The sequence below is a fragment of the Rhinoderma darwinii genome, chromosome 5, assembly GCF_050947455.1.
Source record: "Rhinoderma darwinii isolate aRhiDar2 chromosome 5, aRhiDar2.hap1, whole genome shotgun sequence".
Lineage (NCBI taxonomy): Eukaryota > Metazoa > Chordata > Amphibia > Anura > Rhinodermatidae > Rhinoderma > Rhinoderma darwinii.
In genome coordinates, this window is record NC_134691.1 from 328231245 (window position 1) to 328247764 (window position 16520).

General features: G+C 43.3%; 1 protein-coding gene across 7 annotated transcripts in view; it reads left to right on the plus strand.

Moving 5' to 3' along the window:
• The window catches only part of AKAP9 (A-kinase anchoring protein 9), a 202831-nt gene that overhangs the window by 80884 nt on the left and 105427 nt on the right, over positions 1-16520 (plus strand). For all 7 annotated transcript variants that reach the window (XM_075827679.1, XM_075827681.1, XM_075827680.1 and 4 more), the window contains 5 exons: positions 946-1308; positions 7187-7522; positions 13786-14010; positions 15591-15728; positions 16142-16227. In XM_075827679.1, the coding sequence (XP_075683794.1) occupies positions 946-1308; positions 7187-7522; positions 13786-14010; positions 15591-15728; positions 16142-16227 (1148 nt within the window). The remainder of the gene's footprint in view (positions 1-945; positions 1309-7186; positions 7523-13785; positions 14011-15590; positions 15729-16141; positions 16228-16520) is intronic.

Consider the following 16520-nt stretch of genomic DNA (forward strand, 5'->3'; position numbering starts at 1 on the left):
GATGTGTGTTAGGTGTGTGTGTGTGTGTGTGTGTGTGTGTGTGTGTGTGTGTGTGTTATATGTGTATAATAAGTGTGTGTATATGGTCATTGGTTTGAATTTCTACCTTTCAACATGGAATAATCGGACATTGAACGCTGTTAAAGAGAACATTGTACAAATGCCCAGATTTTTCGTTCCTTCATTAATTCCTTTTTTTAGAGGTTTAGATTTATTCTCCACTTTTATTTATACTTTTTCATGTTCTTTTTCTTTTGCCCTTTGGCGTGTTCAGAATTTTGGTAAGAATGTTGTTTTAGTTAGTTCGAAATTATTAAGTCTTTAGTAGATGAAAGTGACAACTTCTCTGGAATCCTTTTTGTTGAGCCCTTGGGGACCTAACACAGAACTAGGAAAGACCCTACTATGTTTTTAGTAGTTCTCCAGGCACAGGGCTAGGACCTAAGAGCAGAGCTGTCAATCACACTGCAGCAGCCCCCCCCCCCCTACCCCGGTGGGATAAAGGTCTATAAATTTGTGCTGATTAGTTTCATAGTATATGTATATAAGTGGCAGGATCACCATTTTCTGATACAGATCTCCAATTCCCCTTTTTAGCTATAGAGCTACACAATAAAATTCTGTCTATCTGCAGCCACCACTAGAGGGAGCTCACTGCACATGGATTTATACCGTTTACATCAGACTAAATAATAAACATTTTAATCTCCCCCTAGTGGTAGCTGCAGGCAGACAGGATTTTGTAATTTAACGCTATATCTTTGCAGGGGATTTGGAGCTTTGTATAAAAAAATAATAATTACCTTTAAAGATAAATTAGGAAACTAATTTGCACAGAATTTTAAATATAAAAAATAAAATGTGTTCGGCTACATGTATTTTAAAGAATATCACTTGAAAACATGATTTTAAATCCACACATTTTTTTTCCTACTTAATGAATAGATTGATGACGCATCACAAATGGGGGATCATTCTCTACGTCAGCCCTTCGGTCCAATTTATCAGCAGTTGCAGACTCTGAGACAGGCGCTCTATGGAAAGTATATAGAAGAAGTAAGTGCTTTAAAGAAGCAACACGAAGCGGAACTGGATCAGCTCAGAGCGGAACTGACAGGAGAACACAACAAAGAGAACGCCGCTTTGAAACAGGAGATCATCCACCTGACAAACGCCAAGCAAGAAATCCTCAATGGCAGTTTCCAGGAGCCGGCATTGTATTCCATCCCGGAGGAAAAGGATCCTGACGACATAAATCAGCTAGTGGAGGAACGTTTCCATGAGAAGATCGAGGAGGAGGTTGCTCGGGTAAGTCAAATTTTATCTCGGTTTCACAATAGCTGGAGTGCCGAAGGTTGATGACCCCTGGACGTAGCGGACAGGAATGGTTTTGGGACTCCAGCAACCAACATAGACCAACTCCGTAAATCGAAGCGGACAACCCAGTGGATTACGGAGATGATCTGTCTCCTGTTCAGCTCCGCCATATTAGAAAGGGACGAGAGCGCGACCTGGAAACTCAATCCTTCTCATTGCTGCTGACGAGGAAACCCGATCCTGGTGGCGGCAAATAAAGGGATGTAGAAAGTGCTCGGTTCCACCTGACTGGGCTGTGACCTTGTATGACGGAGGCAATGAAGGACGGCAGAGCAGATGGGAAAGCCGAGTCAAGTGCAAATGACTAGCTATATGCTTTATTAATCAGATAATTAGTCATAAAATATCAAATTAAACCTCTTCACAGCTGGAATGTTTTGAAGGTAGAAACGCTCCCATACAGGGGGAACAAGGAGAACGTTCCCAAAGCAGAGCTGTTCCAAGCAATCCCCTCTTATTCTTCATGGAGAGGAGCAGCGTTAGAGATGTGTCTCTGCTTCGGAGACCCCCACCGATCCTGAGAACAAAGAGGCCGCAGCGATGATTTCGTGCAGCGTCCCCTTATAAGTTTTCCCTGCCACGACGGGAAGCCGGGAGCGCAGATGTGAAGGAAAAAACAGGCCTCTTCATTCTCCGGATCGGTGGGCGTCCCCAACGATCACAAGGTGATGGCATATCCTAGCAATATGCCATCACTTTAGAAGATGGGAATACCCTTTGATTTTGCACCGGAGGTACCCTTTAAAAACGGCTTTAGACTATTTTAGTAAATAAGGTGCAGAAACTTTCTAACATGCTCGATATCTCACTATGGACTCCCATGTAAGGATTTCGGGGCCTGTACAGTCTGGAGGCGTTGGGCTATGTTAATATATGCATTCAGAGCCTCCGTTACGGTTTCTGCCATTTTTTTCATGGCAAGAATAGTGCAGCACGCAGAACCGTGACAGACCCCATTATATGTCAAAGGGGTCCGTTGATTACAGTTTGGATCTGTCAAAGCTTCACCAATTCCAAGCGGGGACTATATGAAGAGGTGGCCACGTATGTGTGCAGCTCTCCACTATGTTCTATGGAGTTATGGAAACAGCCGTGTAGAACTTGCTCAGCTGTTTTAGTAACTACCATAGAACATAATGTGGAGAGCCACGAGCATGGCTGGCCACCTCTTCATATAGTCTCCGCCTGGAATCAGTGGCCACCTAGCAAGGCTGGACAGGAGTTGGGTGACCCCCGTTCTTAAAAAATGTGTTGGTTCCAGAGCTGGGACCCACGTCTATCAGACATTTATGGCATATCCGAGATGGAAATACCCCTTTAAGAGGCCTTTAATCTTTGATGATCATTTTAGGGTCCGCTCACACAGCGGTTTTTGTGCTGATTTTGCCGCAGAATCCACGTCGGAATAAGAACCAAATATGCCCCAAATCTCCCTCCATTGATTTCAATAGGAGACAGAGCCTTATGACCGCTCACGGAAAAAAAAAGCGGCATGCACTTTCTTGGAGCGCTTTTTGCCTCTGACCTTCTTTTGCAAAATCTATAAAAGGCAGGAAAAAAACGCGCCGCTCGTTTAAAGCTTTTTTTGCTAGAAATTTTATTAATTTAAAAAATGCCTAACAAAACCTGCCTCAAAAACGTGTGGAACAAAGGAATTTTGAGGCAGATTTTGCTGGAGAAAATGGGGCATGCAAATCTGCACAGAATGTTGGACCAAAACATTATATAGTGCAAAAATGTGGACAATTAAAGGGATTTTCCCACAATCAAAATGTAATGTATCCACTGGATAGGTGATAAATATCTGATCGGTGGGGGTCCGATTACTGGGACCCCCACCGATCACTAGAACAGGTTTACCTTGCCGTTCCTGTGAGCCCTATAGGAATGGAGAGGTACTGCGCATTCTCGGCCACCACTTCATTAATTTCTATGGGGCTGCTGAGCGCTATCTTCAGCAGCCCCATAAAAATGAATGAATGGGTGGTCGAGCATGGGCAGTAACGCTCCATTCCTATTCGGGCTGTCACGATACCAGAATTTGGGCTTTGACACCAATACTTTGTGTAGTATTGCGTTACTCAATACCAAAACGATACTTTGCCAACAATAATAATAAAAAAAAGTTCTTCCATTTTCTGATGTGAGGCACGAGGTGTGATGAATTTTGAACCTCCATGTGCCTCACATTAATAGTAATTGACCCCATCATGGACAACATTGGGTTAATGTGTGAGGTACATGATTGGGTTAATTACTATTAATGTGAGGCACATGGAGGTTCAAAACTCATCACCCCTCGTGCCTCATATTAATTGAAAGAAAACTGTTTTTATTTTAGAATGGTGTGAACATCATAAATGAGGCTATAAATTTGTTGTTACGGTCGCGACGATACTGAACGTGCGTAGTTTATGTATTGAGACTTATTTTAATGTTGTAAAAAAAAGTGTGTACATTTTTTTTATTTAACATTACTTTATTTTTTTTTCAACTTTTTTAATTTTAAACTATAATGTACTGGCATATATGTACATAGGCAGTTGTTAGGACATATCCAAGTATGCCCTAACAGGAAATATGGTCAGACAGGCCTGGGGTCCTTCATTGGACCCTGGGGTGTCTGCCCATATATGGTATGTCGCTCGATCGTGTCACAGGGATTCCCTGTGACACGATCCAAAGGGCACCCCCTTCTCATTTTCCCCTTGAATGCTGCGGTCAGCTTTGATCGCAGCATTCAAGGGAATAGCGGCGGGGATGAGAGATTTCTCTGATCTCCGCCGTTCGAGCGGGGCTGCGGCTGTGTAATCCTGACAATAAGTGCGCGCGCGCGGTCAGCCTGAGGTGATGCGGCCGGCGCTGCACTAATAAGCAGGGGTGCAGGCACTGAAGACAGAACATGGGGCTCACCTCGAGCTGACCGCGCGCGCACTTGTCGGGCTCTCAGGAGCGGGGCATTGGCTGTATTACACAGCCGCAGCCCCGCTCTAACTACATTCATGTATTACTATACTTAGCTGTGCGGCCGCACAGCTTAGTATCGAAATACATGAAGTAACGGTATCGAACTGTTTGATCGTGCACGGTATCTGAACAGTATCGAAGTTTCGTTGCATAGGTCAACCCTAATTCCTATAGGGCTCACAGGAACGGCAAGGTAATCCTGTTCTAGTGATCGGTGGGGGCCCCAGTGATCATGGATTGGTGATAAATATTGATTATGGAAAGAACCCTTTAAGGCCAATTGCATGTGACACGGGGTGTGACCGCAGATGTTATGCACAAGTCCCTTTACTGTTTGCAGGAGATTATGTAGTGTTATCTTTTTCCATTGGTTAATTTAGGCCTAGTTCACACAGAGTTTTTTTGACATGGAAACCGCTCTAAAAAACGGCCGAAAACTCCTCCTATTGATTTCAAGGGGCGGCAGAGGCTTTTTTTCCCGTGAGTGTTTTTTTTTTCCGTCATGCCCTCTCTTTAGGCATTTCCGTCTCTGATCTCTCATCAATGGGAGGCAGAGAAAGCGGTTTTCCTTGCGTTTTTTGCCAGCGGCGCTCAATGGCCGCGGCCGATAAAACACGGCAAGTGTTCTGCCGGCGGGTTAAAATCTGCCTCAAAATTCCTGAAGGAATTTTGAGGCAGATTTTTCCGCCTGCAAAAACCTCCATGTGAACAGGGCCTTACTCTTTTCTTGTATTATGTTGATACTTTTTGTCACTTTCTTACCGTTCCTCTATTACACAAGACACATTTTTACTTTTCACTTCCATGTAAAATCTTTCGGAAAGTGACACCTTGATCTAAAATAGCGCCGGTATACAGCGGAATGCGACTCTTCATGTTTGTGATTCAGGTTGTTTATTTAGTTAATCTTCGTTAAACTTTATATCAAAGGAAACTCCCAGTAACAAAAAGAAACACACACACTGCAAGCTGCAAAATTGTAATTTTTGTTGGTTTTACTTTTAACCCATTCATGAACAAGCTCTGCAGATGTGCTTTATAGGGGAGGGGTTTTGTGGAGCGGGCTCACGGGCAAGCCTGCATACAAACGCCGCGGGTGTCAGCTGTATATAACATTAGACACTCTGGTCTAACGGCCGAGATCATTAATAGCAACCAAGGCATCTAAGCTGTTAGAAAGAGGGGGCGGCCCACCCTTAAAGCCAATTGACCCTCTGCACGCGACAGGATCAGGGGTGCTGATGGTTGTCATGGCAGCCTGGGGGCCTAATGAAGGGTGCCAGGTCTGCCATCAGGTCTGCCAGAGGCAAGGCTTAATAGGAGCTGGTAGAAATTACCATATACTCCAATGCATAAGCATACATAGGTATTTCAGAGTGTAGTGCAAGCGATCCAAAGATCGTTGGTTCAAGTCCCCTAGGGGGACTAATAAATTAAAAAGTTAATATATAAAATATATATATAATTAGAAAATGTAAATATTTAAAGTTCAAAAAAATAAAATTTTCTCACCCCCCCGCCCAAAAGTAATGTAAAAAAATTAATTTAAAATAAATATCATTGGTTGTACCGCGTTTGTAAAAATCCAAACTTACACAATATAACATTATTTAACGGCCACGGGGAACGCCCTAAAAAAATAAAAATTAATTAAAACCACCAGAATCGCTATATTTTGGTCACCTCTCCCCACAAAAATAGAATAAAAAATTATCAGAAAGTCTCATGTACCCCAAAATGGGGAAAATAAAGACTACAGCTCGCCCCGCAAAAAACCAAGCCCAAAAGTAAAAAAGTTATGGGTCTCAGAATATAGCGACACACAATGTTTTTTTTTTTGTAAAACATTGAAATAACTATAAAAATGTGGTATCGCTGTAATCGTATTGACCCGCAGAATAAAGTGAACATGACATTTTTACGGCAGGGTAAACGCAGTAAGTACAAAACCCCAAAAAACAATGGGCAAATTGTTTTCAATTCCACCCAACAAAATAATTTTTCAGAGTTAATTATGCCATTAAAAACTACAACTCGTCCTGCAAAGAACGAAAAAAAAAACTTCTCATATGGCTATATTGATGTCAAAATAAAACCGTTATGGCTCTTGGAAGGCGAGGCGGGAAAAAAGTAAAATGAAGGATAATGATTGGATAAGTAGTTATGAAGGTGCTGGTGTTGAGGCGCTAATACTTTGCCTTTCTTTGTCAAGTTGTATGTATTGTATTACTGAAGACAGGAGCTGGAGGTGTTGCCCATAGCAGCCAATCAGAATTCAGCTTTTATTTTTACAGAGCAGGTCTTCGTATAAAAGCAGTAATCCGATTGGCTGCTATGGGCAGCTCCTCCAGTTGTTGTCTGCTCTGGTTTTGATACATAAGGGTATGTTTACACGAGGTCATTACGTCCGTAATTGACGGACGTATTTCGGCTGCAAGTCCCGGACCGAACACAGTGCAGGGAGCCGGGCTCCTAGCATCATACTTATGTACAATGCTAGGAGTCCCTGCCTTGCTGCAGGACAACTGTCCCGTACTGTAATCATGTTTTCTGTACGGGACAGTTGTCCGGCAGCGAGGCAGGGACTCCTAGCGTCGTACATAACTATGATGCTAGGAGCCCGGCTCCCTGCAGTGTGTTCGGTCCGGTACTTGCGGCCGAAATACGTCCGTCAATTACGGACGTAATGACCTCGTGTGAACATACCCTCAGACCTAATGCTGCTTTAGGGCGACGAGGGATCGTTACGATAGTCTTTTTATATTCGTTTTTATTTTTTGCTATTATCCAGCAATTTATTACTTATTTAATTTGTCATCTTTTGTTTCTTACTCGCCATCAGGTTATTGTTGAGATGACCATCGCATTTGCCCAGCAAACGGAACTTGCACGACTCGCATCACTGAAGGATGGGGAGAAAGCAGAGCCAAGGGAATCTCCTGGGGAACCGCGTGAGATCCCGGAGGCAGCGGAGGCTAACCTGGACGGGCAGAAGCTTCCAGATGTGAAGTCACTGGAGGGATCGCCAGTCACGGACTACAGGGATTTAGCCGGTACACAGTCCCCCGATACCTCTTTGACTGAAGAGCAAACTAAAGATCTGATCTTAGAAGAGCACGATAGAAGCCGCCTGGTAGATTCTCTATCTAAAGAAAAAACTGTGGTCCTTCAAGAAGAGGTAAGAGCGCCAATATGTTGGGTTTTCACGAAAATGAATCACTTGTATGGTAAAAAAAAAAATACAAAAATGGTAACAATTATTAGTGAGCAGTTGATTATCATCACCGGACTAAGGGCCTGTTCACATCATCGTTGGCTTTCCGTTCCGGGGTTCCCCTGCAGGTTTCCATCAGGTGAACCCCGCAACTGAAAGTGAAACTGAAACCACAGCTTCCGTTTCCGTCACCATTGATATCAATGGTGACGGAAACATTGCTAATGATTTCCGTTCGTCACCATTCCGGCAGGTTTCCGGTTTTCGACTCCGCTACTGATTCTGTCGTTAAAATGGAAACCTGCCAGAATGGTGACGAACGGAAATCATTAGCAATGTTTCCGTCACCATTGATATCAATGGTGACGGAAACAGAAGCTGTGGTTTCAGTTTCACTTTCCGTTGCGGGATTCACCCGACGGAAACCTCAGACGGAACCCCGGAACGGAAAGCCAACGCTGATGTGAACAGGCCCTAATCAGTGCGATCACTAGGTAGGTTCCACTATTCGAACTACAGTTTTTGTATTTTTACTTTTAGGGGCTGTTCACACTTTGCGTAAATACTGTGGTTTTTACGCAACGGAATTCGTAGCAGAAAATCGGCAGCAAGTATAGTAACCGCAAAGTGGTTGAGATAAAACAAATCTTATCCTCACGGTGCAGAGTTTTATTCCGCAGCATGTCCATTGTATTTGCGTAAACGCTGCTTATTTGTTACAGGTTTTCCACATTGAATTCAATCGGGAGGTATAACCCGCAACAAATAGATGTTGTTTTTTTTGCAGCGATTCCGCTGCAAAAACCTCTCATACTTACCCAGAAGTCGGTGTTCCTCCCTCCAGCGCGGCCTCCTGGGATGACGTTTCATCCCATGTGACCATTGCAGCCAATCACAGGCTGCAGCCGTCTGCTGGGATTAGACATCATCCCCGGAGGTCAGCCTGTTAGCAGGCCAGCAAGCACTGCAGTTTTCCTCAGCTGACATTTTGGGAGAAAAACTGCACCACAATTTGGTGCTCCAGTGTCTGTCTGGCTGTGTAGTATGATGCATCCCCACTGCCCAATCTCTCAGAAATTAAGAAATATTGAGTTGCGTCCCTGTGGGAGGAGTTATAATAGCAGCTATGATGGTTGTCACTTTCTAGAAACAGATAGAACTCGGACATGGATTAACAGACTTTGTAACCGTATATACACTGTATGTAATAGTATATAATATGTGTTTTGGTTTCTTCATATATGCGTCTCTTCCAATAGGCTGCAGAGACTGGATGCCTATAGACAACCCCTTTAATATGGTTCCCAAGACCAATTTTTCCAGGGGAAGGTGCAGCCAGCTATTCACTTCCCCTGCAGCGGCCACTAGAGTAGAAATGTGGTATTACAAGCATAAGTTTAAATCCATGGCTGACCATGTAATACTTGGATGGACCGGGTTCACCTTGGGGAGAGCCGTTGATTCTTAGCGGTTCTCCACTCTGGCTCATTGGGGGAATCCTGAGTGGCACACACACCTCTAGGGCTTACAAAAACTGATGCGAAATACGCAAGTGTGAGTGAGGCCTGATATATGCGACTTTATGCCTCAATCCCAGCGATCAGCACGCAGTATAAGGCCTCATTTAAACGAGCGTGTGCGTTTTGCGCGCACAAAAAACGCAGCGTTTTGCGTGCGCAAAAGGCACTTGACAGCTCCGTGTGTCATCCGTGTATGATGCGCGGCTGCGTGATTTTCGCGCAGCCGCCATCATAGAGATGAGGCTAGTCTACGTCAGTCACTGTCCATGGTGCTGAAAGAGTTAACTGATCGGCAGTAACTCTCTCAGTGCATTCCGATCACCATATCGAGTAACCTGTTGAAAAAAAAAGAGGTTCGTACTTACCAAGAACTTCCCGGCCGTTGCCTTGGTGACGCGTCCTTGGTGACGCAGCTCTCTTGACATCTGGCCCCACCTCCCTGGATGACGCGGCAGTCCATGTGACCGCTGCAGCCTGTGCTTGGCTTGTGATTGGCTGCAGCTGTCACTTGGACTGAATTGTCATCCCGGGAGGTCAGACTGGAGGAAGAAGCCGGGAGTTATCGGTAAGTCAGAACTTTTTTTTTTTTTTTACACGTTCACGTATATTGGGATCGGAAGTCACTGTCCAGGGTGCTGAACCAGTTTAACTCTTTCAGCACCCTGCACAGTGACTGTCTCCTGCCGGGTTCGGTCAAAACGAGTTCGGCCGAACCCGGTAAAGGTCGGTTCGCTCATGTGTAAGACACTCCGTTCAGATGTTTGTAAACAGAAAAGCACGTGGTGTTTTTCTGTTTACATTCAGTTTGACAGCTCTTGCGCGAATCACGCAGTTCGCACGGAAGTGCTTCCGTGCGACCTTCGTGGTTTTCACGCACCTATTGACTTCAATGGGTGCGTGATGCGCGAAAAACTCAGAATTTTAGAACATGTCGTGAGTTTTACACAACGCACTCGCGCTGCGCAAAATTCACGCATCGTCTGCACTGCCCCATAGAGTAATATAGGTGCGTACGACACGCGTGAAAAGCACGCGCGTATATTACGCTCGTGTAAATGAGGCCTCACAGTCACAGCACTAGGTGTTCTCTGTCAGTGGAGCCTCCTACACCAAGTGGTCCATGACCAGCAGTAAATCACGTGATGCTGGGAAAAAACATGACAGAATTGTGTCGGAAATTGTCTTGTTGGTAGAAGAAAGTCAAATATTTGTACACCTAGTGAGGAGTAGTCAGAGAGGATCTGTCCGGCAGTGAGGAGAGTAAGTCGCTGCTAGTAGCAAATGTTTTATTATTCAGCTTTCTATGTTCCTCAGTATATTATCTATCTATCTATCTATCTATCCCATATCTATCTATCTATCTATCTATCTATCTATCTCATATCTATCAATCTATCTATCTATCTATCTATCTATCTATCTATCTATCTATCTATCTATCTATCTCATATCTATCTATCTATCTATCTATCTATCTATCTCATATCTATCTATCTATCTCATAATCTATCTATCTATCTATCTCATATCTATCTATCTATCTCATATCTATCTCTATCTATCCATCTATCTCATATCTCTCTATCTCCTATCTATCTATGTCATATCTATCTATGTCATATCTATCTATCTATCTATCTATCTATCTATCTATCTATCTATCTATCTATCTATCTATCTATCTATCTATCTATCTATCTATCTATCTATCATCTATCTATCTATCTATCTATCTATCTATCTATCACATATCTATCTATCTATCTATCTATCTATTATCTATCTATCTATCTCCTATCTATCTATGTCATATCCTATCTATCTATCTAATGCAAAAAATAGGCAGCCCTCCGTTCAGGTAAAAGTGAAAAAGAGGGTACTTTATTGTCCCATAAACAGTAGCACTTGGGATTTTGGTCTGATCTCGTTGGCTTGCACCCACACTACCGGTGCTGCTGGATCCATTTGTTTGTCTATCCATCTATCTTATTTATATCTATTTCATATCTATCTATTTCATATCTATCTATCTCATATCTATCTATCTCATATCTATCTATCTATCTATCTATCTATCTATCTATCTATCTATCTATGTATCTATCTATGTATCTATCTATCTCATATCTATCTATCTATCTATCTATCTATCTCATATCTATCTATCTCATATCTATCTATCTCATATCTATCTATCTCATATCTATCTATCACATATCTATCTATCTCATATCTATCTATCTCATATCTATCTTATTAGTATGTCATCGTATGTCGATCATATGATCAGTCATATGACCTCTGGGAGTAATATTGAAACCGCACATCTTATATTATATACACCGTGTCCACTAAGTGCTGTTTATAGAGTGATTGAGATGCTACTAAGTGTTCATCTGCCAATGACAGCAAAGCACTAAGACTACGGACTCCCTATTGTTCCTGCAGCCTCCAACTTTCATGTGCAACAAATAAAGTATTTGTACCTGTAGATCTTAAAGAGAACCGGTCATCTCTCCTAACATGTCTATTTTAGTAATAATTGTATTCCCCATGAACTAATAATACTGGAACATCTTTTCTTAGAACTCTGCATTGTGCCGTTCCTCTGTTATTCCTCCTAGAAATTAATGAATAAATTAACAACTGGATGTTACCGGTTGGGGGTGTGTCCCTACACAGACTGACAATAGCCAATCGCAGCTGACAGAGTGAGATTGTGTAGTGACACGCCCCTTTACAGGGGAAATGGTAACACTCTGATGTCATTTTATTCATACATTTCTAGGAGGAATAAGAGAGGAACAGCACAATGTAGAGTTGTTAGTACAGATGATTAAGTATTCACAAGAAATGTCTATATAGTGTGTGTGTGTGTGTGTGTGTGTGTGTGTGTGTGTGTGTGTGTGTGTGTGTATATATACAGTGAAGGAAATAAGTATTTGATCCCTTGCTGATTTTGTAAGTTTGCCCACTGTCAAAGTCATGAACAGTCTAGAATTTTTAGGCTAGGTTAATTTTACCAGTGAGAGATAGATTATCTAAAAAAAAAACCAGAAAATCACATTGTCAAAATGATATATATTTATTTGCATTGCGCACAGAGAAATAAGTATTTGATCCCCTACCAACCATTAAGAGTTCAGCCTCCTCCAGACCAGTTACACGCTCCAAATCAACTTGGTGCTTGCATTAAGGACAGCTGTCTTACATGGTCACCTGTATAAAAGACTCCTGTCCACAGACTCAATTACTCAGTCTGACTCTAACCTCTACAACATGGGCAAGACCAAAGAGCTTTCTAAGGATGTCAGGGACAAGATCATAGACCTGCACAAGGCTGGAATGGGCTACAAAACCATAAGTAAGACGTTGGGTGAGAAGAAGACAACTGTTGGTGCAATAGTAAGAAAATGGAAGACATACAAAATGACTGTCAATCGACATCGATCTGGGGCTCCATGCAAAATCTCACCTCGTGGGGTATCCTTGATCCTGAGGAAGGTGAGAGCTCAGCCGAAAACTACACGGGGGGAACTTGTTAATGATCTCAAGGCAGCTGGGACCACAGTCACCAAGAAAACCATTGGTAACACATTACGCCGTAATAAATTAAAATCCTGCAGTGCCCGCAAGGTCCCCCTGCTCAAGAAGGCACATGTACAGGCCCGTCTGAAGTTTGCAAATGAACATCTGGATGATTCTGAGAGTGATTGGGAGAAGGTGCTGTGGTCAGATGAGACTAAAATTGAGCTCTTTGGCATTAACTCAACTCGCCGTGTTTGGAAGAAGAGAAATGCTGCCTATGACCCAAAGAACACCGTCCCCCCTGTCAAGCATGGAGGTGGAAACATTATGTTTTGGGGGTGTTTCTCTGCTAAGGGCACAGGACTACTTCACCGCATCAATGGGAGAATGGATGGAGCCATCTACTGTCAAATCCTGAGTGACAACCTCCTTCCCTCCACCAGGACATTAAAAATGGCTCGTGGCTGGGTCTTCCAGCACGACAATGACCCGAAACATACAGCCAAGGCAACAAAGGAGTGGCTCAAAAAGAAGCACATTAAGGTCATGGAGTGGCCTAGCCAGTCTCCAGACCTTAATCCCATTGAAAACTTATGGAGGGAGCTTAAGATCCGAGTTGCCAAGCGACAGCCTCGAAATCTTAATGATTTACAGATGATCTGCAAAGAGGAGTGGGCCAAAATTCCATCTAACATGTGTGCAAACCTCATCATCAACTACAAAAAACATCTGACTGCTGTGCTTGCCAACAAGGGTTTTGCCACCAAGTATTAAGTCTTGTTTGCCAAAGTGATCAAATACTTATTTCTCTGTGCACAATGCAAATAAATATATATAATTTTGACAATGTTATTTTCTGTTTGTTTTTTTTATATATATAATCTATCTCTCACTGGTAAAATTAACCTAGCCTAAAAATTCTAGACTGTTCATGTCTTTGACAGTGGGCAAACTTACAAAATCAGCAAGGGATCAAATACTTATTTCCTTCACTGTGTGTATATATATATAGTAGAATTGTTCAGATTGCTGTTGACGCTGTCAATTCCCATTAACACACACACAAAATCTGTTTCGTTAAAAAAAAAAACGAACAAACCAATACACAGATATAGCAGAGCCACATGTTATAAGAATTACTATATTTTTTTATATTCACATTTTCATTTTTTTTTTCAGGATTATAACCAGATGGTGGCAATGGGAGCGGAAGGCGCCAAGTTCAGGAATATGTACGAGGAAAAAGTGGAGGACATGAGACAAGAGCTGGTCAGGCAGGAACAGGAATACCAGCAAGCGACCGAGGCCTTGAGACTGGCACATGCGGCACAGCTGGAGAGGCAGATGTACGACCAGGAACAACTCCTGTCAGATCTGCACAGGCTCAGGGCACAGCTGGCAGAGGTATGAAAGTCTTAGGCCGGATTCACACGAACGTGTGCGTTTTGCGCGCGCAAAAAACGCTGCGTTTTGCGCGCGCAAAAGTTCGGTGTGGCATGAGTATTTGGTGCGTGCCTGCGTGATTTCCGCGCATATGGTAGCGTGATGACACTCTGCTTTTATGTTTACAAACATAAAAGCAGAAGGTGCTTTTCTTTTTTGATTCATCTATTTTACTACTGTAGCGCGAATCACGCGCGGCACGCGGAAGTGCTTCCGTGTGCAATTTTCACGCACCCATTGACTTCAATGGGTGCATGATGCGCGAAAAACGGCCAAGTATATGACATGACGTGCGTTGTACGCAGCGCACATACGCTGCGTGAAAATCACGGACTGTCTGAACGGCCCCATTCACTAACATAGGTCCGTGCGAAGCGCGTGATTTTCACGCGCGTATCACGGACGTAATACACGTTCGTGTGAATAAGGCCTTATACATAGGCACACAGCCTTTCACTGGCACGTGTTTGATGCCCATTTACAACTACTTAATTAGAGATAATTAACCCTTCCTGAAATGAACACGGTGCGTCTGACTTTTCTAGCCCCCGGGCATAAGCCATTATCAATGGGGGAAGTTCAGCGCTCTGCCGCCTCCCCCCCCCCCTCCCTGCGGCTGCTCCTGCAGGGAAAATGTAGTAATATTTGCCACCCATTCAAATCAATGGCCGACCATCTATTACAACCATGTAATCAAGGCTCTGGTATGTTTTGGTGTTCTTATGGTCACAAATACCAGAAAGCCGACGGAATCTCTAAATTACAATATAAACAGGTAAAATGATTTTTGCTTGTGTCCACTGCCTCGTTCCTGGCATCACTGGGCAAAGGGTTTGTCCAGGATTAGGGAAAATTTTTCTTCCATAAACAGCGCTACACCTGTCCACAGGTTGTGTGTGGTATTGCAGCCCAGACTAATTTTCTTTAATGCAGCTGAGCTGCAATACCAAACACAACACATTGACAAGTGTGGCGCTGTTTTTGCAAGAAGCTATGTTTTTCAAATTTTGCACAACCCCTTTCATTTTTTATCACGATCTAATGGGACAATCTACAGACCGCTCTACCTTCCAGCTCTGAAATGTTTCGTTTTTAGAATTTTAGTATCTTTTTTTGGTGAGGGGTGACCCTGTAAACAATATTATTTTACTAATTTCAACATATATGGATAGTAATGCATAGGTTACATTAGAACGCCTTCAGTCCAGCGCCTGCTGGCTCCGATATCCCACTGGTTCAGCATGGACCCGCAACAAAATCAGGGAAAATCCACTAGTCCGGCATCACATTGGTCCCAAAGGTGCCGAACTATTGGATTTTTGACTTTGCATGGAATATTTGATCACTTATATCCGTAGACTTGGAATGAAGACTCTGTCTCTGTGTGTTTATTTTTGGCTCTCTAATTCCATTTAGTACATTGATCATAGTTTCCTGCCCAGTATCTGTCCCCTCTATGATGAAAGGCAAAGGAGGGATATTTTTAACTTAGAAAACATAAAAAATTTATCAAGCAAGTGAAATGAGTGTCATTTGTTCAGAACGCGTCGGCGATGAGTGAAAACCAGGCCACGGAGCGAGAGAAGATGTTGCTGGATGAGCTGGAGATCATGAAACAGACGTGCGCTGAAGTCACGGCGAGGACTTGTCCCGTTCAGGATAACAGCTCTCAGACGCAGGTATGGTCACGTCCGGATCCTGAGGGCTGAACTCCCTGGATCGCCTGGACACTGTTTATTTTTCCTTTTGAGTATCAAGTTCTACCTCCTGTGTTCTGATAGCAGCGGGGGAGGAGTCTCTCTGTTTATATGACGGATCGCCTCCGTCTATGGTTACCGGAGTGTTGTCAGGAGTCGTCCGCAGCAATGTCACCGCATGCTAATGACGCATTGTCTTCTGTTTAGATGACTGCCGGTTCCTGTAAGACTTTTAGTTGCCTTTTTTTATTTTGCAGGAAGTTAAACGTGAAAGTTTTAGGCATTGTTTTATATGAGCAGGTGACCGGCATGCCGACCCCAGAATGACGGGATTCTTGTCTCTCTTCTCCTATTTACCTTTGCAAAAATTAACTCAGGATGAACGTTTCCCTCAGCCTGAGAGCAAAGAGCAAGCTTGGGAGTATGAGCAAGGAGATGGAGAGAGCAAGGCGGACGAGGAGAGCCCGACAAGTGGTGACAGGTGAGTGACCCCATGACAAATCTGAGTTTGCCCCTCCCCCAAATAAAACTTGTTCCTGTTGCATTTAAAGGCAATTTGCAACCATATGTCCGTAGTCAGAAAAGTAGACTTTGGTATATGATTTATGCCGTCATGCCGGCAATTCGTTCAGCGCTGTTACCGGTCATAACAGTCACGCTCACACTTCATGGGCCTGATTACGATCTGTCGTCCTGATATATGATGCATTGTTGTGAAAATGTGTTAAAGGGCGAATCTAGTCCGACTTGAAATTCCCCCGACCAATCCTCAGA